Below are 22,933 nucleotides of genomic sequence, written 5' to 3'. Positions count from 1 at the left end.
GAGTTAATTTAAATATGCAAGTGAATACAAATACGAGGCCGTCCTGATAGACATTCACTTGGAGGCTACTTAGGTACCACAATGCATGCACAAGCGTGCTAAAAACGTCAGAGCCCAACACGCGTCAATTTCCCATACATTAAAATTCCAGTAACATCTGTGCTTGCGGCTACCATAAAGAAAACATGGCCCATTTCATACCTGCATTGCGCAGGTTTTTACACCTGTAAGACTTACCCTCTGCGGGCGATTTTCTGTTCACCTCAGGCCAGCCTCCCGTTCATCATTAGACAAGGGAAAATTAATTTTCTTGTGTGAACTCAAAACAACAACCTCTGTTGCGTCTCTAGACGCTTCTGACCTATACCACTTCCTTCTGGCATCCAGTAATCTTTCCTAGCCTATCATAACTCCGAAAATATGCACCTGCAACTTTAAAAAAAGAACCTCATTCCTTCAGTACTCGGCCGGAACGGTGCTAAGCTTTTACAAAGAAGCCTTCACATTTTTGTTGCAGTGTACGGCCCTTAGATTTAAAAGCCGCTTTCGGACTAATCTCAGAAATATGTCTGAATTGAAAACTGATAACAATTGTTTGTGCTATAAGCCAGCCCGGCTGGAGCGATTTTCAGTTCTCCACTACCCGACAAAAACGGTACAACCGACCGACCCCATCCATGGCCGTCGCTACTTCGGTCGCTTCCACGCCTGGGAACCGAACCTGGAACGACCGTACCGGCCACAGTGAACTGGGGCGCAGCCGCTAATGTATTACATCTCTCACCAGCTGAGGAAACGTTTACGCGCATGTTTACAGTTGACATCCCTTCTGTCCAGCAGTAGCTGCTCGCGCAGTCTGCAGCGGCTCATGCGCGCCATGGCCATACTTTCAGGAGAATAAGCGCTTGGCTGGGCCGGTAGCAGGAGAGGCGGCGCGTGAGGCGTGAGGCGGCGTTCCTGCGACAGCCGTCACCGGCACATGGACACCGAAGAAGAGCGACCCTCCGGAGGCGAGGCGCCGGGAACAGTGTCTGAAGTGTGTAGCGTATCTGAGTCGTGGCCCACAGGTCTCACCAACCGCGGGCGAATATGGGATCAAGACATGACGCGACGTCGGGCCGCGTGAACCCCGCGACGCAACTATATTACATGTTACTGTTTAAGGGCGCGGCGTGTTATGTCAGCTTTGCATGTGTACCGGACCGCATGTGATGAGGTGAGGCCAAGCTACCCGCCATACTAAACACATGTGTCAACATCGCTAATCCCCCCGCACCATAGACCGTCAGGGACTTTCCTGCTCCGTGAGTCTCCCGCGATCTCAGCTAGGCCATGACGCCACGGCGTCAACAGAATAGACTCAGCGAGGCGCGCTCGTGGCACGAGCCACCTCCGGCTGATTACGGACATGGCACGGCCATCCGGTCCGCGGCACATCTCCAGCGAGAACGACGGGCCCTGTCCGTTCATGGTCGATGTAGAAATAAATAAGTGTGCGGCAAAACGTCTCGAGTATGTATTCCATGTACAAGATGACTACATGCGGGTAAATGACAATTGCGGCGCCACCCAGCCGACGGGCGCACAAACTTACGACCAACATAAGACATCACCTGGCGACAACATAAATACATCTGAAAATAGGCAGCACCGGCGGAAGAACGCCGAAAACCGCAGCGGCGAGTGATCAGATCCATCGGCCTGAGCCGACCTGACCGGAGTGCCCTGACCTAAGGTCATCAGGTCGTCTTCAGGGCCGGACTGAGATCAGAGAAGTAGACGTGGCTGAGCGCGTCGTCGGCACTAATCCTCAGCGAAGGGTTACACACCAGCAGACGCTGCAACAGACCAACTAGGGTCAGATCACCCGCTGCCACAGGCGCACAGTTCGCATCGATGTAGTTCAGACAGAGTCTTGAAGAACTGTGGGTCGTCCGTTCCAATAATCATTTGCGCGGCAGGTTCCGCACCATCAGACGCTGCGAGCGGTCAGCCGATGTCAGGCCACGCCAGGCACTATCTGGCCAGCAGAGCTAATGTCAATGTAGACCAAACAGTACACTGCCTCGGGCGGGTCACACGGCCGGCACAAGCTGCAAGGGCTTGCCCCAGTTCGTCAGGAGCCGTCAGGGACTGCGCAGGTCACAAGCATGCAGGTCGTGTGGGACCTAAGCCTAAGGCGTGTTACACATCAGCGGGGGCAGCGACAGGTTAACGGATCTTGGGAAGGTCAGGACAAAATACATGGGTCCGCACGCCGGAAGGCACGTTACCTTCCACACGCGGACACATACACACATGCACATGCACACGCACACGCACACACACACACACACACACACACACACACACACACACACACACACACACACACACACACACACACACACACAACACACAACACACACACACACACACACACACACACACACACACACACACACACCACACACACACACACACACACACACACACACACACAACACACACACACACACACACACACACATATATATATATATATATATATATATATATATATATATACATATATGCACACACACTGGGTAGCATAGGTTCAAGAGGTGAAACATTCTGGCATCGCCGCCACTGCGATGGACCACATAAGTCAAGTCAGCAAAATGCTTAGTCAGACAAAAGGCCCACCAAACGTCTTTGTATCATTTCATATGGCTTACGAGCGGAAATCCTGATTACGAGCTACCAAAATCCCAACCGAGCAAAAAGTGTCATGTTTACGCTTTGGTCTCGCCGCAGCCCGATACATAATATACAAAATGCATTTATACATCACAAATTTCACTTTTGCTCCTTTTATAATTTTTACATATAAATATGAGTAATAACTGGGAAAAGGGAGATACCAAATGCATAAGGGAAACATGCCTATAACTTCCTGCGCATCAGCTATCTTCTCGCTTAGCCTACTCACTCACGACTGCAGTTCAGAACATGCACCCACCTGCCCAATCGAGGCATACAAAAAAACGGACGGACAGAAACATGCGCAGATGCGATATTCTATTGAAAAGACGGCAGTTCAGCTCTCAAAGCCACGCAAACTAAAATGTCCGGCGGCTCTGAGAACAGCTTCCGTGTCAGGTCACGTGACTGAAAGACTGGAAAGAACGTCCAAAGAACACCAAAACGAACACGTGAAGGCACGATGCCCAGCTTCACTGTCATTACACTTGCGCGCAATTAAGCGCAACAAGGACCGATATTTCGCTGGCAGGCTTAGTGCCAAACCTGATGCTAAAAATAAGGACATGACATGAGAAGGGAGGTGGGATGGTCAGACATGCCGAAGCACACCACATGTATACAGCAGAGCACACCACGCTCCGCCCTCCCCCCCCCCCCCCCCCAACAATGCTCGTCCGGGTGCCGATTTCACAACCTGGAAGCAAAACACAACGCTGCTTAAATTCGCACCGATCGTCAACGGACTTTACCAACCAATGCCACATGACACGAGCTGGGAGTGAAGCTCGTCATTCGCCCATGTGTGCGAACAAGCGGCCAACAGGTCGGCCGCATAGCTGCCCTTCCGGCTGCAGGCGCCGCCGCCTCTCACCTGCAGCAGGTCGCGGCCCTTGCTGTTCAGCTTGGGCACCACCTGCGACAGCGGCATGGTCGGCTGGTAGAGCGGGAACGGCTTGTACTCGGGCAGCGCACCGATGCCCGGCCACGTCTCCTCGGTCGGCGTGCCCAGCAGCTTGAAGATGCGCTTCAGCTGGTCGTCAACGTCGGCGCCCGGGAAGAGCGGCCGGCCGGCGTTGGCCAGCTCTGAGGGCGTGCGGGACGGACGGATAGCACACCAGTGGCGTCGGCACGCGGGCACGGGCGACACGTCCAGGCACGCGCCGTCGTCGCCCAATGGCTTCCCGAAAGTCACCCATGCTCCACTGTTGAATTGTGCCGGCTTTCAATGGGAATAATCGGAGCATTCATCATTTCACAAGCGACAGCCGGAGCCGCGCGTCCGATTCACGTAAATGGCGAGCTGCACTGACGGTCCTCAGCTTGGTCAAAACCCATCGTCGTAACCCCGACCATGCGACGCTAACTGCACAGGGACCAGTCAACAAGACACACACGGACTAAAGCGAGCGGTGCAGTTCGCATGTACTCGGTTACGGACGTCGATGGGAATTTTTGATGAAAGCGATTGCCGGATATCAGAGCTGTGCAGCGCACGGAGTAGCATCGGAGTGCACGGGCAATCAAAGATAACGATTGTCTGTGACTGAGGACAACCTAAACACACGTGCACAACAGAAGACAACCCCATCCGAACGGCGCCGCCGCCACCGCACCGCCGCCACGCGCTCGACTGGGGCCTCCCCGCGCTCAACGGGGGCTCCCCCCTCTCACCAGGGACGTCCCCGCGCTGAGCGTCACCGGCCAGCAGACCCCTGCCCTCGTCACCGTCCAAGGCGTCACACCCACCGGCGAAGATGCAGCCGGCCGACCACATGTCGATGCTGGTGGAGTAGAGCTTGGCGCCGAACAGCACGTCCGGCGGCCGGTACCACAGCGTCACCACCTCGGCCGAGTAGCACTTGACCGGGATGCCGAACGCCCGCGCCAGGCCGAAGTCGGCCAGCTTCAGCTCGCCATTCTGACGGCGGCCGACGGCAGTGAGACGGCTGTCGCCTGGACAGACGGCTGCTGCGCAGTGTGGTGCGGCGACCGACGGCAGTGAGACGGCTGTCGCCTGGACAGACGGCTGCTCCGCAGTGTGGCGCGGGCTTTTCAGTGAACTTAAAGCGAAGGAGCCTGCATGCAAAGTGGCTCAGGGGTAAATGTGTAGAAAAATGCCACATGCTCGTGATTCACGTCTTTCATCATGCAGCTTTCTCTTCAAACCAGGATAATTCTGCATGCAAGCATTGAAAGGCGTTTTATTTCGCTCGGCGAAGCTGTTTTTCGAGTGCTCATTGCCGTCCACTCAGACAAAATTAAATCGTACGCTTTTTGTGTATGTGGGGGGGGGGGGGGGGCATCCAATCGCCAACTAGGCCTGAAGCTGGCAAGAAACGTAATGACCTTGTGTTCAAACATTACACATGCTAGCTTTATCAAATGTATGTCGCGTAAAGACGAGAGAATCGCTTGTTCTTTTGCGTAATGACATGAAACTGTTCACCAACAGTAGCAGGGAAACGCTGCAGTTTATCAACCTAAGCAGATGGCAGCATAAATATAGAAATGGAATAACGCAGTTCAGTGCGAAATTCAAACTGTCAATGTGCTCTTCTGATGACAGCAACTGACATATCTTCTAAGAGAAAATAACAGACAACCTAAAAAGACGATGTCAAGGACAAGCATAAAGTAAGAAGGCGTCAAGGGATTCAACAAGAGCATCAGTATTCGCCCTAAATTCGATGAAGCAGTACGACAAGGAAACACAAAACAATCAGGACCGCGATCGCTGACTTTTCTTGAACAACGTGGGACACTGTCGGAAGCTTGAACCAAAGTCAACTGCACTAACCTCAAAAATGATGAGTAATGGAAGCCGCTTGACTTCCATGGTTACGTGAGCATTTGTTGGCACAATGACACCAGTAACTCCCGAACAAACACTGCTTTTGTTGGCACAATGGCAACAGTAATTCCCCAAGCATTGCCAGCATGCACGAACAGGACGGACGGCGGCTGCTGCTTAAGACCGGCCCAACCGGCACCGTACATTCCGGAAGGCAGGGGCCGCGCAAAGTGCGGTGGATCAGCCGAGGACAGCAACGTAGCGGGGCGCGAGCCCACTGCGACCGGGGTCAAGCGGTCGATGACCCCGCGCTTGGCGGCCGGGGGGAGGGGGGGGGGGAGGCAGCGGGGAAGGGCTGAGTACAAAGCGTCAGCACGAGAGAGCGAGCGACAGAACGCCACGCGGGCCCACTGGGTCAGACGACGGACACGCAGATGCGGCATCCGCCGCTCCGGACGCGTCGAGCCAGGCCGCGCAGTGCCTACAGCTGTGCTCCATTATAAAACATACTAGATGACGCAGAGCCCATCACTTCGGGGACTGGGTCTGAAGAGGACTGCACAAGATGAACAGCCTACATGACGCAGAGCCGATCACTTCGGGGACTGGGTCTGAAGAGGACTGGGCAAGATGAACAGCCTAGATGATGCAGAGCCGATCACTTCGGGGACTGGGTCTGAAGAGGACTGGACAAGATGAACAGCCTAGATGACGCAGAGCCGATCATTTCGGGGACTGGGTCCGAAGAGGACTGCACAAGATGAACAGCGGCCTGTGGTTCCATCTCCAATATGCTTTCCGCTCAGGCAGGTATAGCGAATCAACATGGTTCTTTTCGACGTGCATGTTTTCGTCTGATAGCGCAAAACGAAATCATAAGATACAGATACTGACATAACACGACCAACACATCTGACTTCGAAATTGGCTTTGAGGGCTGAAACATAGCATTAGTAAGCAAGAGATTTAGAGTATAATCAGGGGCAAACGGTCATCTGCAAACATTCAGAGGAATTCAGTGATTTCAGCTATAATTGCATAATGCAATCTCCTCTAGCGCCCTTAGCCGATCCGTGTAACTAGACAGTGCATTCCGTTCAGTCTCGCCATCAAAATTGGCCTCCTTCCAAATCAGCATCACGTCACAAAAACAGATGGTCGGCCGTTGATAACCAACCCAAGAAATCACCACCTCCATTTACAGAGCCAGCCGCTCCATACAGGACCAGCCTGCTTGGCCGACCGCCATCGAGGCCCGGTCGACCTCACGCCGGTCCTGATCGGCCCGCCACAGAACACAGCGGGAGCTGACCAGTCACGGGCCGGCCGCGCCTGCGGACGACGGCCGCATGGGCGTGCGCCGCCCACAGCCAGTCCAACTAGCGCGCCAATATCGCCGCCGCCGGGACCGACGCAATGTGGCCATCGATCACGACAAAGACCGCGGTGGCGCCACGGGACCGGCACGCGTTGTTGTTGTTTTCATGGCAGGCAGGCCGTCGGCCGCGCCGCCGGGGACGGGCATCGGGTCAGGGGCAGGCCATGGGGAGAAGGAGACCATGGGGCGGGACAGGCAGACCGGGGAGGAGCACTGGCGGACCGAGAAAAAGGAATGGCGGACCTGGGGGCGCGGGGAAGGGGGCGGCGGAACTACCGGACGGGGGGGGGGGACTCGAGAGCGGACCCGGGGGGGGGGGGGGCGCCGGGCGGCGGACCCAGGAAGAGCGAGGGGGGGGGGGCGAGGTCGGCGGACCAGAGGGCGAAGGTCCGGCGGACCCAGACGTGGCACCGTCGGACCGGGGAGGGGGGGGGGGGGGAGGCAGACCAAGGGGGCGAGACAGGCAGACCCGTGACGTAACGACCTGGGATAAGGCGTGGATGCACCGTGGGCCTGGGTGGGCAGAGGAAGGGGCCAGGTCAGCGCGGGCCATACGTCCGCTGGCGGTCCATGGGTCGCGGGCCATACGTCCGCTGGCGGTCCATGGGTCGCGTGACAACTTTGCCGCCATCCATCACGCAACACCAGAACGTCTCGAGACGCACAACGATCAAGTGCACAAAAGAACGAGAACGTAGAATTCTTTAGCCAGTGACATCACGGACGAAAGAAACATAAGGTTCAAACAGCCGATGCCCTTAACACGGCCAGCATCGACAGAGCACCTCGATTTCATTTCAGTACAGTATATGTCTTATGGGCACTCTTCCAAGGCTTACATTCAGGAATGGCGTCGTGACCCGATGAAGCCTGTTGTGCTCGTGTCGATAAATTTGAAGTGCTGCTGTCATGGGACCGAATGCTGCCATGCCATGCCATTGGGGTTTTACGACGCACTGAACTGCTGAGGTTATATGGTGTCGCCCGCCTGTCACCCTGGCAGGAAAGATGAACACCGCGGACGGCGCGGAAAATCGGGCCCGGAGCCAATGCTATCGCGTTTATCCTTACAAAAGGGGGCGTCGGGCTAAATCATCCCAGTGATTTAGCCATACAGTCATGACATGGAAGCATTCATACGCATTTCACATTCGAGGCAGCCAACCTTCGAAGCCACAAATTTCATAAGACGAACCAATCTCGTGGTCAAAACGTCGTCTTTCTTTACCAACGGGGCTCGAAGCTGAAAGCTGGTTGTGAGCCGCTGAGCGGCACGCACCCAATTAAGCTGCCGCTGCCCCGAATATCGTGCCAACAGTAGCCATCCCAATTTTCTGCGTTTTGACCCATAAATCACAGCAAGCAAAAATCGACGACATATTGTACATAATGACTGCATTCCGCGGGTTCGAGCTCTATTGCAGTTAACTAACCCGTGTGTTGCGCGGCATGCGGCCTCGTCTGTTGGGGAACGCGTGACATCTCAGCCAAGGTTACACAGGACGTACAGTTACGCACGGTTACGCCGGCGTACGCACCTTGTTGATGAGCAAGCGAGCGGCCGGTGGCTACCCGGCGTACGCACCTTGTTGACGAGCAAGCGAGCGGCCGGTGGCTACCCGGCGTACGCACCTTGTTGATGAGCAAGCGAGCGGCCGGTGGCTACCCGGCGTACACACCTTGTTGATGAGCAGGTTTTGCGGCTTGAGATCGCGGTGGAGCACCTTTTTGCTGTGACAGAAGGCCAGCCCGCGCAGCAGCTGGAACCTGAGGTCAGATGTTCCGGTCAGACAGCGCCGGGGAGGCAGGGGGGAGCGTTTCACGCAGTCTCCTGCATCTTCCTTCCGTCCGACGTCCACTGCGGACAATAACACAACGAGTCCCGCCGCCGAGTGTCTCACACAAAGCCGGGGCCACAAAGTGGGGACAAAATTAACTCGACTGAAATAATTAAACATCATGGCACTTGTTGAAACGCGAACACCATACGCAGAACAGAACGAAAAGGCAGTGTTGTCAACACTGCGCCAGCAACGCAAGCGACACTCTCCATACGTCCGCCCGTCCTCCCCCGTAGACGCCCATCCTAACACGATCCAGTTAAGACGATCACTATATACTGCAAGTCAGCGATTCCGACCGGATCCAATCATTGCGGCGCGGCGGTTCCACCGTCGTCACACGTCTCTGGCGACGACATTCAAGATCACGGGCAGCGGCGACCGCTCCCCCGCGTTCCCTGCCATGCATACCAACGACCGCGACCAGCCCGTACATGAACGACTTGACGACATTCGGGTCGATCTCGCCGTTCAGCGAGTCGAAGTATTTCTTCAGGTCCTGATCGCAGTGCTCGAACACGATCGTCAGCTTTTTGTCGCTGTGCAGCACATCATGCAGGCGCACGATGTTCTTGTGTTTGAGCTCCTTCAACAGGCAGATCTCGCGCAGGGCCGACGACGGCACGCCCTGCCGGCCGGCAGCCAGTGAGCGACGGATAAAGCCCTAAAGTCACGTGGACCTCTATTGAAGCCCATCTGATGTACTTCAATGGAAGGCAGGCAAACATGCAACATGTCCAATGATGATCACAAGCGGCCATGCGTTCACAGACGCAGTCCCATTGTAACGCAAGTGGGTTTTTCGGAGACTGCCCAAAGCAACATCAAACAATGCAAACAAACAATGATACAACATACAACAGTCCATAAATTTAGAAGGTTATACAGCAGAACCAAGACCTGGATAGAACTGACACCTCTTTCACTGATGTCATCCAGCTGTCTGACAATTATGTCACATGGTGAAGATTCCACCAACAAAATGACAGCTGTGTTCCCCCTGCATGTTAAATTTCATCTTCTCTTTCACACTGCATGAGTTACCTCATCGTCGTCATCGAGACGAACTCTCTTCAGGGCAACAATCTCATGAGTATCCCTGTTCTTTGCCTTAAAAACTGTCCCATATGTCCCTGAAAAGAAAAAAGGTCGGTGGATGAATCCTGGATTGCAGATTTGATATCATTCAGCAAATGTTGTGATAACATGCCATTTGGTTAAAGGGTTGATGGTGGTTAAAATGTCTAATTATGTGATAGCACATAATGCTCCAATGCCCTCACGTTAATCACTGCACATCTCGAAAACCTCATACACTGAGCTTGATCCCTCAAGTACCTGCCTTTCCTGCCAAGGTGAGAGGCAGGTGACAATGTACAGCCTCAACAGCTGAGTGCACCATAAGGTCCTAACAATGATGGCAAAAGGGTTGAGGGATAACACTTCCAGCTGGACTAGAATCTCTACTGGATGCTGAGGCCAGGGCATTTGCAACATATTGTACTTTGCAAGGACTTAGGTTCCAGGGCCACAAATACATACCATTAGATCACAGTTCCAAAAGAAGTTGTAAGAGAACTAATGTTGTTTGTTAACAAACATGGGCAGTTCTTACATGCAATCTGAAAAGCTCAAACTAGGAACAACAAACAAACCAGCACTCATTGATGGCCAGAAGTATCTACAACTATGTCCTATTCTACTCCATTAGACAAATAGTGTGCAATGCTGATGAGAATAAAGTTAGTCTCACCTTCTCCAATTTTGTCCAGTTTTTCATATTTCTGCATTTCTCTGTAAAGCATAAAACACATTATTGAAGAGTTCACACAATTGTGTAATACAGTGGACATAGTTGAATTAATTTGCTGTGGTTTGTATTGGTAATTTCAGGTTCAGAGCACTCACTGCACAAACATGCTGGATCTGTCTTGAACCCACACTGGAGCACATCACCAGGTTCAACAGACAGTTTTGGCTATGCTCTTTCCCACAAAAGAATAAAAAAGAATGTCATGTGTCACTCAGCGCCACAACATGGCGTTCCCTGGCCTGGGTTCCAGTTGACTTGATTGCCTGTTGATCCGTCAATAAACTGATACAATGCACCTCCAGCACTCTGCTTTAGGACTCTTGTAACTGGCACAAATGAATACCAAATCCAGCATCTTTTTCCAGGCTGTTAAGACAGCACAAGACAGCAAGGTGGCAAATTTAGCCTCTTTGGCTATCTGGTGAGTCAGTCTCCCATGATATCATGGCAGGTTATGATTGCAATCCCCACACCAGAATTGTGCAGGTTTCTTAAGTTCCTCCCTACAACCTTTCCATGATTACTTTCTCCATGGTGTCCACCTTACACTTACACTCCATAGTGCCCACCTTACAACTTCAGAACCACTCCCTCATGACAAACTCTGCAGATGATACTGCCAAAACCTTTGCCTTCCTTTTATCAGACATGGTCAGAGATCCATCCTACTGTGGCAGAATTTTGGTCTCACAACTGTTCAGAGTATGACCTGCCAGAGAAAAATGTCATGAAGATATAAGGAGCTTGGGATTGTGCCAATATTATTAAGCAATGTTGAATTGCTGAGGTTGCTGAGCAGGCTGCATCAAACTGAAATGTAGCTTGTGGTCTCAGAAGCAAGAACTTCTGCTACATGAATGCTGATCCCATGCTCACAACTTGTAACAAGCCAGGAGTCTGTGCATCTGCTCATGTGCAGCACATCCTTGGGCGTGATTACCAAGGCTACTGTTATTAGAAACATGCAACTTTGGAATTAGTTTTGTGGCATGTCACATCCCAGCCGTAAGCTAGTGAAGAGCCTGCCTACACAGCACAAATCCCTTTTTCAAGAATTGTTCAGATTCCAGTTGTCATTCGTTTTTATTCCACAAGGTGCCCATCCTCGATAATGAGAGTGAGATTGCAGATGTGCCGTGTTGCGCTTGCTCACAAAATATGCATCATACAAACCGCAACAGGACGCGTCCAATGACGTCCACGGACCTTAAACCCTCCAAAAAAATGGGCTAGGCCTTGAGCGTTGTGCCCTCCCTTCCCACAAAGTTACAGCATCAGCAAATCGTGTGTAATACAAACCTACACTGCAGGACTATCTAAAATTCACCATTCACAATAATAATTTAGCAGTTTAGCTAATACAAACCAATAAACACGGTCCACTTTCGCATGCAAACGCAAAATACAGTGAAATCTGAGCAACATGAGCAGCTTTCCTTACCGTTTTGACAAATTCAACGCAGAAAGGGCATTTACTACATGCGCATGGCCGGTACGCTATCGTTGTCCTTTTCTCGCTGGTGTTGGCAGTGTATGTGCGCGAGTCTTACGATTTCCGATTTTTGGAAAAATCACACTATTCAGTATTTCCTTCGTTGTTTGTAGAGCTGATTGCGTTTAGAGAGATTTAATTGATCAGCAGCAACAAAAGGTGAGTTTGGGATTAGCTTGCCCATATGCTGGAACTTTTGGGGGACACCCACCTACACGTGTCAGTAACATTACGTGCTGTATGGAAGGACAGTCTCTATTGTGCATTAGGTCTTAAGAGGAATGAATGTCTTATGGTCACTTATTGGTAATGGGGCTGACAAGCCATCAGGATGTTTCATCATGTGTTGGACGCATGGAAAATACAATGATTATCATATTTGGGGCACCATTGTTTTCACATTGTGCTGTCCTTTCTCATTCTTTGCACTTGATTATTAGGAGATAATTTTTGAAGTATTTTTGCACCCTATCCACATGTTTCCATGCTTAACACTGAGGACAGCAATTGAAGTGTATGGAACATTGATGTCATGCAAGTGGTGAAGAAGACTACAGCATGCCACAATATGACTGTGCATAAAAGCTCAGCCTTGTTCAGCCCAGTATAGGCATGTATGTCTGCTGACCTAGATAATTGAGAGGTGGATGGCATGACTGTTATATAGTTCACATTCTACACCATACAGGTCCAGTTTGCAGCTGACAAGCTTTTGGAGTGACTAAAACAGTGATGATACTCTGCTGGAGAAGTTCTAAATTTAGTTCTGTTGACATAAGTTCTTAATGTGGCATGGGTGCAAGTGACCCATGCAGTTGGAACACCCTTAAAACTCAATAACTAGCTAGCATGATATCTGCTAATTTCATCATGGGGCTCAAACTGTGTTGTAATAGCCCATCAAATTACCAAGCCATGTTTTACTTGTATTCCAGAGGTTCTCAACCTATCCCAGGCAAGCTCCATTGGTTGGTTTGCAAACCTGGGCAGATTTGACACTATTTCGTTGTGGCATAAGTGGGTCACAAGTTTGAATTTTGGGCAGTGTATCAAATATTTCAGGACTTTTGATGGCATCATAACATGTTCCATGATAAACAAATTGGTAAAAGTGTATAAAATGAACAAATCTGATCATAAATCATGTTAATGGGTAAGTCAGTTTAGCAAAAGCTGCCCCAAATGGCACAGTTTACCATCCTGTTTGGGGCATGATCCTGCCCATTACAAATATTCTGTGAGTATGCTTGCCATTGTTTGCAGGCCAAAGAATGGGGATAGAGGGATACCAGTGTCATGCGCCCTCCATATTTAATGTGTTTAGAGTTAACATGTTATTTAGATAGGTTTTGATGTTTAAACTAAGGGGTGCCAGTAGTGTAGTGGCTAAGGCATCTGCCTTGACCACTGCACGTCTGGGAAAGCAAAGGTACTGGGTTCAATTCCCCACAGTGCCCGCCCTTCCTGCCAGGGTGAGAGGCAGGCTATGCCATATAGCCTCACCAGCTGAGTGTGTCGTAAAGCTCCAGTGACATGTTTAAACTAGGACAGACAAGTAAAGATACATACATTAAAATATTGTGCTACATTTTGTATGCCTTGCAATAAGTTTTATGCTCATCTGTTAGTACAAGAAAACTTCATTGCAACTTTCTTAGTTATGCTGCCATTGCAGAATCCTGCATATGCCACTCTCTTTAAGAGTAAAGTGAGCACTTCAAGACTGAATATGTCCTGACATTTTTGGTCCCATCCCAACTGATCATTTTGCCCTGGGTTAGCTTGCCAAAGTCACTTCTTGTTTCATGGTAAGGGTTTTAACACATTGACTGTTTCCTTTCCAGTATCTTGCACTGACATTTCAATGTTTTGCACTGTTTTTGGGAGGGTATTTTTGCTTGACATTAACTTAACAGTATTATAATTCCTTACAACATGAGTCCTGCATGCTGAAATTAGTGATGACTGTGCAAACCTCTAAGTGCTTAGAATTATGGTAGACATGCACAAACATTTTTTTCTGTTCTGTCATAGCTATGAACAAGCTGTCCATTCTGATCTCAGATTTCTTGCAATGCATGATGCCAAATTGAGCAAGAAATAGAGCGCTCTCTTTCTGTTATGCTTATTTATTATCGCTTAGCCCCCCACACCATAGTTGATGATCATTGTCATATGATTGCAGAATTTCAGTTCACAACACACATAGCAGATTACTACATGTCAGGGCATTATATGTGGGGGAAACCACATCCAAGAGATGGGTAACAAGGGGTGTCATCAGATAAATGTCCTTCAGCTTTGAGAAGGCAAGGCTCGAGGCCGAGAGACTCAGGGCTTGAACCCTGTGTAAGATACCCCAAAAAAGCCAAGGAACCCTCCCCCAAACAAACGTGTGCTGGCGGGCATGCCCGGAGCTGTTCTTCGCCGTCGAGTGACGTGTCGCTCCTCTCTGGCAGTGGCACCACCATGCAGCTGTCGTGCCGCTTCTACTCGGAGAAGTTCCCCGAGATCGACGACGTGGTGATGGTGACGGTGCGCCAGATCGCCGAGATGGGCGCTTACGTCCGCCTGCTCGAGTACAACAACATCGAGGGCATGATCCTGCTGTCGGAGCTGTCGCGACGCCGCATCCGCTCCATCAACAAGCTGATCCGTGTCGGCAAGACCGAGCCCGTCGTCGTCATGCGGGTAGACAAAGACAAAGGTACGCAGCGGAAAGAGGTGAAGGTCCGAAAGTATGGCACGTGGTGGTTTGGTGGGTCAGGTTACTCAGGTTAAATGATATAATTTTGTGGGTTAGGTTAAATAATAAATTATGGTTAGGGACATATATGGTCGAGTAGAACATCAATAAACCATTGGGGCAAGGTATCATGCACAAGGAAAGTTGTCAGCCAGTATCAAGATCATTGCTGATGAAGAGGGCAGCCTGAAAGGAACCAGATCAATAGGCTATAAAATGAAAGAATATAGATACCAGATGCAGAGATATGGATCAATTATGGTGTCAGGCTCGGAACGAGTAATAGCTGAAATGTATATGTGCATACACATGCATGGTTAGAATATAAAGTACTTTAAAAGCATGGCTAGGTGCATAAAATGTAAATATGTGCATATACAATCAACACAATAAAGTATATTAATGGGTCTCCAATGAAATATGTTCCTCAGAAAATATTTGAGACAGGGATCTAAAGATAACTTGGCGGGGCATCTACCAAAATTAATTGGACGTTTTTTTTTCGCCGAGCTCCGAAACATTGCGAACAAAAAGTAAAACATTTGCCCAGATATGGTAGTTTGCGTACCAAAACGCCCACAAATTGGATATTGTATACAAAATGTACGAGTTGGTAACGTTTATCGCGACTTACTGTTTATTTATCTTCATCACAGGTCTTCCTGAGCCGCCAGAACTTGAAATTTCTAAGTTGGGAATGCTCCTGGTCGAAAATACTCCTGAAAATCTTTATATGTAGGGTGGAGTTTACGGAAGAATACAGGCCACCGAACAAGTAACACGCATGATTTTTCGTTGTGCGTTTGTTGCCGTCTTTTGCGTTTGTTTTTTCTTCTTCACTGGATATCAACATTTATGACATGTCCCCGGTTGCTGACCTGAGAAAAACAACCCGGCTAGTTACAGTCTGAAATGTGATGTCATTGACGAGAACACTAGCCCGAGTAATCTTCTGTTCCATACGGGAAAAATTATCGAAACTCACGTTGAGTGAGACGGGCAAAGTTTACCACCAGATTCAACATAACAGTGTGGCTGACAGCCAGAGTAGAATCGTAACACATGAACGGAGTGAAAACAGCAGCTTATTTATTGTTCATTTTGGTATGAGGCATTGCATGAAAGTTGGGATCAGGACAGATGGCTCATTCATGGTTTGAACAAAACAGCAAAATTTGCAATGCATGTACAAAGTAACTGAATGCTCGGAGTTTCACGCAGTAACCACCAGTTTCAGCACAAAGAGCCGGTGTTGCGAGGGATTATGATGCTGTGAAGCTAATTCTGGCAAAAATGCCCCCTCCCAAAAAAGCATTCATCATGTAACGATTGAAAGCCAGTGCAATGCATCACAAATGAGGGAGTTACTATGTTAAGACCCTTGTCATAATACAAGATGTGACTTCATTCAGATCACACAGGCAAAATGATAACTTATACTAAAATCATCCATTTGACTTCCTTAATCTAAACCCAAAAATCTAGCTCAATCATGGTAATGTAAGGACATATTAGGTCTCAAGATGCTCACTTTATCCTTAAAGGAATATGCAGGACACTGCAATGGGAGCATAACTGAGGGGTTAGCAACACAGTTTGTTCATATCACCAGAAGCACATCACATTTATTGCAGTGTATGATAGCACCCACCACATCTGTTTAATCTACTTATTTTCCCTTCTCTGCTTTAGTTTTAAACATCAAACGCTTTTCAAATATAGGTTAATATCTAGACAGATTTTATCAGGAGAGCACAGACCACTGGTCTCCCTTCCTGCCTCCGAGGTTACGAAAGTTCGCGCAAGGTAACGAACTGATACCCGAGCTTGAAACGAGCCTGCAGAGTAAACTATGGATGCATTAGCCACCAAACAACAGCTGTGCAGATTGATGCGATGTGGCTTGAAAGCCGCCTTCTCCTGGCCAACGCAATGCACATCCGCTCTACTTGTGTTGGAATACGAGCGAACACGGGGATCGTCGAATGGGTGGAACTCACTGTGCGTCGCTAGAGGACGGTCGCGCATAGGTCTGTTAAGAGGCCCGGCTGGTTATAATCCATGCTTTCCTTAACATTTTTAAACCAATCGCGCATCCCATAATCGATGCAGTAATAAATAAGATGACGAAAAAATCAACGGTTAGGTAAAGTGACATCTGAATCATGCTGACCGCGAATTAATTCGCGCCTAAAGGTATTATGATAAGTTATGTTACTGATGAGATAATGATGCGTCTGCCAGACACCTCACAGCAATTCGAAGAGAAAGTCTGGTAGAAAATTGTGAGAAAACCCACATTATCGAAAACAGCAACAATCCGACGGCCAAAAGGCCGTAAGCAATGCCCTGTTCACTGAGCAAGGCTGTAAGGAAGGTTAGTAAGTACAAAGCACTCCAAAATAAAATTTTGACCTCAGCGTGCGTTCTTTGATTCCTGCGCTCCTGACTGAAAACGTCGTACGCACGTCTCCAAAAAGCAATCAGGTTACCTTCTCTTCTTCAACGCTTGTGAGGCATTGGTCACTCACTCACTGCATCAGCTTGTGCTGCCCCAACAGCGCATAAGTATAGCATCGTATGCCACGACATTTTGATCCTGTGAGATGGTGCTCTTCCATTACGCGCTTTTATTTTCGGCTGTCCTTCTGTCCCCTTCGAACTTCTTTCTTCAAAACATTGAACCATGAGTTAGTGTGGCAGAGAGAACCTACTGTATTGATACTTGATGCAAGGTGTGCTAAAGAAGTTATAACTCAGGTATGGAGTGCTTTGTACTTGAACCAACTTCGCTGACAACCTTGCTTTGTATATAGGGCCTTGATTTCAACCTATTTCTTCTCCGGATTGTCGCATTTGCCAATAATCTGGATCGTCTCCAGATTTTCTGCCAGGCTCTTCGATTTGCTGTCGTGTGTCTGGCGGGTGCATCCGTATGCCGTTAGTAACATAACTTATCATATTGCTTTAAGGAACAGATTAATTGGCGGTCAGCGTGATTCAGGTGTCAGTTTACCTCACCATTGACTTCTTCGTCATCTTATTTATTACTGTATCACTTATGGCATGTGTGGTTCGTCTAAAAATGTCTAGGAAAGCATGGATTATGACTAGCCAAGATTCTTGAAAGATCACTGCCCAATCGTCCAGTAGCGAGGCACAGGGAGTTCCACCCTTTCGACGATCTACATGTTTGCACATGTTCCAACACAAGTGGAACGGGTGTTCATTGTATTGGCCACGAACATAACCTTTCGTAGTGTGTCGTAACAACTTGCGCGGCAGTTGGTTAGTAGGTAATGCATCTGTGGATTGTTCTGCAGGCTCTTGTTGTTTTTTACTAATAAGTTACCTACCATGTAGTATTGAACCCATTTGCTAATCTCACTTAGAATTAAGTATCGATCCGTTATTTTACGTAAACTCTCGTCACTTTGGAGATTTTATTTCTTTTTAGAGTTTATTTTTTTCTAGAGAGTTGATTTCTACGGCGGATACTATGAGAGACTGCAATGCTCATTGCAAAACATTTGGACATCGTTGACATCGCGAATGAGCTGTAGTGTTTTTTTTTTGGGTGGGGGCAAATAACTTCAAAACGCATATTATGGCAGCACGACTTCCGTAATCAAAACACGTGTAGCAACGTACCGTAACCGCAGCGTCTCACAAACGTCATTGCACATGCGATGATCCAATTCTGATGCAACTGTTTAGCTATGTTCTCGGTGCATCTGCTTATGCGACGCAATATAGTCATTTGTACGGGTGGTTATTTTCATTCAAGTTTGCATCCAATTATTTGTAGTTTCAGTAGGTCATGAAACGATTGTTAACGTTTTCGAACTGTTGCGAAATCGGTAGATGCAGAGTATGATGAATAATCGACCAATGTAGTTCTACTGCCCATGCGATCAAACTAAGATAGCGTCACAGTCTCTTCTTTGCCTTGGAGGTGCGCAATCTTATTCGCATGGACTTCTGCGCTGTGGGAACACATAGTTTGTAATACGCCTCTCCAAACCTCTCTACCCTTTAGCGCGCTAAGCCGTTCCAAACTGAAGGACGTGTGTGAAACGGATGAATGGAATGACGGGGGCAAGTCAAAGGCCTATTTCGCACCACTGTGCGCCAACAGCCGCAAGGCGTGAGGTTGGCTGTCTTTCACCCACACACAAGGATGGTGTCAAACGAGACGGACAACACCAACGAACGATGCCGTCCGCCTGTCATAGGGTACATCGACCTGTCGAAGCGACGTGTGTCGCCCGAGGGCATCGAGGAGTGCACCGAGAAGTACTCCAAGGCCAAGGCGGTGCAGTCCATCCTGCGGCATGTGGCCGAGCTGCTGGAGTATGAGACCGACGAACAATTCGAGGAACTCTATCGCAAGACGGCCTGGCACTTCGAGGAGAAGAGCAAGAAGCAGGGGTCTGCGTACGACGTGTTCAAACAGGCGGTCAAGTGAGTCTCGGCCGCGGAGCCGGTTACCGAGTTCCGCTCGCTGACCTGTGAATGGTCTGACTGGTGGTCACTAAGCAGCGCCTTCTCCGTTGCTTAGTGACCATGCTTTTTGGTCCAGAACGCGACTGGAGCTTTCCGTCTGAAGTGATGAACTTGTTGGGGTTGTAATGACAGAAAAAGTTGGAACATCGGAAAGAGGTGCCAAATGCATTGATAAGGTAACATCACATGATTGTTGACGTTGAGAAATACTGGAGGGATGACTGCGGGGCGTGCCCAAGGTTGCATTTCATCGTATTATCCGAATGCCACCGACGCCGGCCGATCGAGAGCGGTGTTGGCGTTTCTGGATATCGTGGCCGGCTTTTGAGGCACGCACGACTGTCGCCTGCATGCGCGAGAGGCTTCTCTCCTGACGTGGCCCGCCCCGGCAGCGAGCCCTCGCTTCTGGACGAGTGTGAGCTCGACCAGGCCACCAAGGACATGCTGCTGCTCAACATCCAGCGGAAGTTGACACTGGCCTCGGTCAAGATCCGAGCGGACATCGAGGTGGCCTGCTACGGGTAGGTGGTGCCGTCCAGGCTTGCCGGCGGCGGCGGCTGCCGAGGGAGCCTCGTCCCAGGGCTGTCAAATTCCTTACGCGAATCTTTATCAGGAGGTTCGTTTCGGTACCTAGAAGGTTGAAAGATAACTCCTAACGCGTGCGGTCAGTGCTGTGCAGCATGGTACTTGATGGTCTGTGTTGGCGCTGGTTTGTGCCCTTCGCCGTGGCTTGATTTGATCGATGGTCCCGTAAGTCCCGAGCCACAGTCTCTGTCTGCCGATGTGTCGCTGTAGTCTGGCTCGCGAGCCACAGTCTGTCTGCCGATGTGCCGCTGTAGTCTGGCCCGCGGGCCGCAGTCTGTCTGCCGATGTGCCGCCGTTGTCTGACTCGCGAGCCGCAGTCTGTCTGCCGATGTGCCGCCGTAGTCTGGCCCGCGAGCCGCAGTCTGTCTGCCGATGTGCCGTCGTAGTCTGGCTCGCGAGCCGCAGTCTGTCTGCCGATGTGCCGCCGTGGTCTGGGTCGCGAGCCACAGTCTGTCTGCCGATGTGCCGCCGTTGTCTGGCTCGCGAGCCACAGTCTGTCTGCCGATGTGCCGCCGTTGTCTGGCTCGCGAGCCACAGTCTGTCTGCCGATGTGCCGCCGTTGTCTGGCTCGCGAGCCACAGTCTGTCTGCTGATGTGCCGCCGCGCGCGTCCCGTCGCTGACTTCGTCTCGGAGCCGACCCCGAGCTGACCCCGAGCTGACCCTGAGCTGACCCTGAGCCGACCCCAAGCTGACCCTGACCTGACTCAGGACTGACCCCGAACTGACCCCTGCTGCTGCCTCAGCTATGAGGGAATCGACGCCGTCAAGGACGCGCTGCGGGCCGGCCTGGCCTGCTCCACAGACGACATGCCCATCAAGATCAACCTCATAGCCCCGCCACTGTACGGTGAGTGAGTGAGCTGACCCGCTGCGATCGAGCCGCTGAAGGACGTGGCCGAGGTGCGTTCAGCTGTGGTGGAGAATGGTCGGCCTGATAGCGACTGTCTGCAGTCGTCGTTTTCAAACTGACCGTTGAATTCTAGTCTTCCCGCACAGAAAGCAAGACACCGTTTTCTTAAAGTTAGTGAAGTGTTGATTTATGTAGTTAGGCGGTGTATGATGCTTGTTACGAACGTTTGAATGGTTTAAGGGTGACAAACGTTTGTTCAAGGATGTTCAATTTTTTGGGTAGTAGATGGACCGCAATCCCTACATGGTATCTGATTAGAAGTGCATTGATCCGTAACGTCACACAGCAGACATACAGCGTTGAAAATGTGCATTGTTGTGTCTACAGCAGAGCTTATTACGAGCGAGGCCGCACGGCAAGCGAATTACTTCAAATGCGAGAAAAACAGGTCCCTGACCGTTCCCAAGACCTGATATATTTGTAAATGGATCACGGAATCATGCAGTTTTCAATAACATGAGCTGTAATTGTTAAAAAATATCAATACAGGTACAAAATACTTGAATGTGCACTTGCATGTGCATGATGCAAGGAGTACCGCGCCTCTTTGAGCACGCGCTTAGTTTCCCCCGCCCTCTCCCTCCCCTCCCCCCAGACGCTCATTTGCTGCCGCTCAGGTTAATATGATCAACTCAATATGTATGCCGTTTCATTATTTTCTGGGTTCACTGTCGTTCGGTTGCAAAACTTTATGAGATCTAGGTGGGCTTTTAGTTCCTGCTGAGACCAGCACGTTGTGTTTTGTTTGCCGCAGTCATGACGACCAACACGCCAGAGAAGCAGGATGGCCTCAGAGTATTGGAAGCTGCCTGCGAAGCCATCAAGAACAGCATTAAAACGCAGGGCGGGAAGTTCGAGATCAAGATGGCGGTAAGTCCAAGCTGTTAGCTACGAAATTTTACGTCGTTATCCTTCATCTATGCCATTTCTAATTCTGTCGAGCCTGATTCTGTATCGATCTGCCGCCGCCCTTGATAAGACAGCGATTTTTAATGAAGCCATTTTTGCTCCGAAAGAAGGGCGCGTTTATGTGCTAAAGCTCTGCTTGTCCTATTATGATCAGCACGTCGGCTTGCGGGCTCCAGCATCCACTGGTTGGCCGGTTCCGACAGTCCATCACTATCGGCTCTCCGTGCAGCTGTCCTATCCAACCGCAAGGCGTGATGCGAGCCCCTTGCGACGCCTCTGGACTAGACCTTCCCGCAGTGTAGGATGGCTAGATCGTGCGAAAAGTGGCCTTTGATAGACATTGTTTGCACGCCCCTCAGCCATTGCCGTGGGTTATATGTCATGTGGATCACGCTACAGAATGCTACATTCCTACGTTGCGGTAAGTTTGTTTTAGCGTCTAGTGAAAACTGCCGTCTCCATGTAGCATTTGGAGAAGCCGAATCTACTTAAGACTGTGACCTGTGCGTCCCCACCGTCCGTGCTACTGCCGCCCGTCCTGCGCGCCCCCTGCCGTCCGTGCGGCCCCGGTAACACCGCTCCTGCGCACCCGGCAGCCCAAGATCGTGACGGACGTGGACGAGGCCGACCTGCAGAAGCAGATGGACACGGCCGAGGCGGAAACCCGCCAGGTGGCCGGCGACGACTCGGCCAGCGGCTCCGGCTCCGGCTCCGACGGCGAGGGAGACGGCGACGGCGACGCCGCGGCCGCCGAGTGACGGCCGGATGGCCGCGGCCGCCGTGCCGGGGCTGGCGGCGCCCCTCCGACGACAGGCGCAGAGCGGACCCCGCGCGCGCACCTGGGGCTGACCGCCGCCAAGACCGGGCCCGTCCGCCGACGACTGACGGCCGGCGGCGCGTGCGAGGTGCCCCGGCGGCAGTTGACTGACGTGGTGGCGATCTGAGGCGCGCGGTGGGTGGCTGGCACTCCGCCCGTCCGCGCGGCGGCGGCGGCCGGCGCTGCTGGGCCGGTCGCGCCGGCCCATCCGCCGGGGCTCTGGAATCATTGCCGCGCTTCGTCGCCCCGGACGCTTTTATATTCCTGCATTGCTGTTGACCATCGCTGTGGGTGTGGCGGCGCTCTGGCCGGACGTCGCGCTGGTGACAGAATAGACGTCGATCGTGATGCTGCTCTTTGGACGTGCTTTGATGGAGGCGTGAAGTTGGCGTGGCGTTCTCCGGCCTTGGCGCTGGA

General features: G+C 50.7%; 3 protein-coding genes across 12 annotated transcripts in view; 2 read left to right on the top strand and 1 right to left on the bottom strand.

Moving 5' to 3' along the window:
- Nplp1 (Neuropeptide-like precursor 1) overlaps positions 1 to 1,505 on the top strand; it is a 34,203-nt gene extending 32,698 nt beyond the window's left edge. The window contains exon 4 of the mRNA XM_037219218.1: positions 894 to 1,505. Coding sequence (XP_037075113.1) covers positions 894 to 901 — 8 coding nt within the window. The 3' untranslated portion in view covers positions 902 to 1,505. The remainder of the gene's footprint in view (positions 1 to 893) is intronic.
- Cdk5 (Cyclin-dependent kinase 5) lies at positions 1,501 to 14,468 on the bottom strand. 10 transcript variants are annotated; one of them, XM_037219229.1, is made up of 8 exons: positions 14,436 to 14,468; positions 10,491 to 10,531; positions 9,782 to 9,870; positions 9,172 to 9,365; positions 8,576 to 8,663; positions 4,474 to 4,645; positions 3,599 to 3,810; positions 1,501 to 1,838 (listed from the first exon to the last, which is right to left on the bottom strand). In XM_037219229.1, the coding sequence occupies exons 2-8, from the start codon at positions 10,525 to 10,527 to the stop codon at positions 1,740 to 1,742; spliced, it is 891 nt and encodes a 296-aa protein (XP_037075124.1). In that variant the 5' UTR covers positions 10,528 to 10,531; positions 14,436 to 14,468; the 3' UTR covers positions 1,501 to 1,739. The 10 variants fall into 10 exon arrangements, with proteins under 10 accessions (XP_037075124.1, XP_037075125.1, XP_037075122.1 ...); XM_037219230.1 differs by lacking the exon at positions 14,436 to 14,468 and adding an exon at positions 11,992 to 12,011; XM_037219227.1 differs by lacking the exon at positions 14,436 to 14,468 and adding an exon at positions 11,917 to 11,953.
- eIF2alpha (eukaryotic translation initiation factor 2 subunit alpha) lies at positions 12,041 to 22,865 on the top strand. The gene is made up of 7 exons (XM_037219219.1): positions 12,041 to 12,201; positions 14,502 to 14,749; positions 19,024 to 19,252; positions 19,687 to 19,815; positions 20,624 to 20,727; positions 21,545 to 21,660; positions 22,296 to 22,865. The coding sequence occupies exons 2-7, from the start codon at positions 14,512 to 14,514 to the stop codon at positions 22,455 to 22,457; spliced, it is 978 nt and encodes a 325-aa protein (XP_037075114.1). The 5' UTR covers positions 12,041 to 12,201; positions 14,502 to 14,511; the 3' UTR covers positions 22,458 to 22,865.
- The last annotated feature ends 68 nt before the right edge of the window (positions 22,866 to 22,933 follow it).

This window comes from Pollicipes pollicipes, unplaced genomic scaffold (assembly GCF_011947565.3).
Source record: "Pollicipes pollicipes isolate AB1234 unplaced genomic scaffold, Ppol_2.1 Scaffold_4295;HRSCAF=5057_pilon_pilon_pilon, whole genome shotgun sequence".
NCBI lineage: Eukaryota > Metazoa > Arthropoda > Thecostraca > Pollicipedomorpha > Pollicipedidae > Pollicipes > Pollicipes pollicipes.
This window is presented reverse-complemented; position numbering and strand designations above follow the sequence as displayed.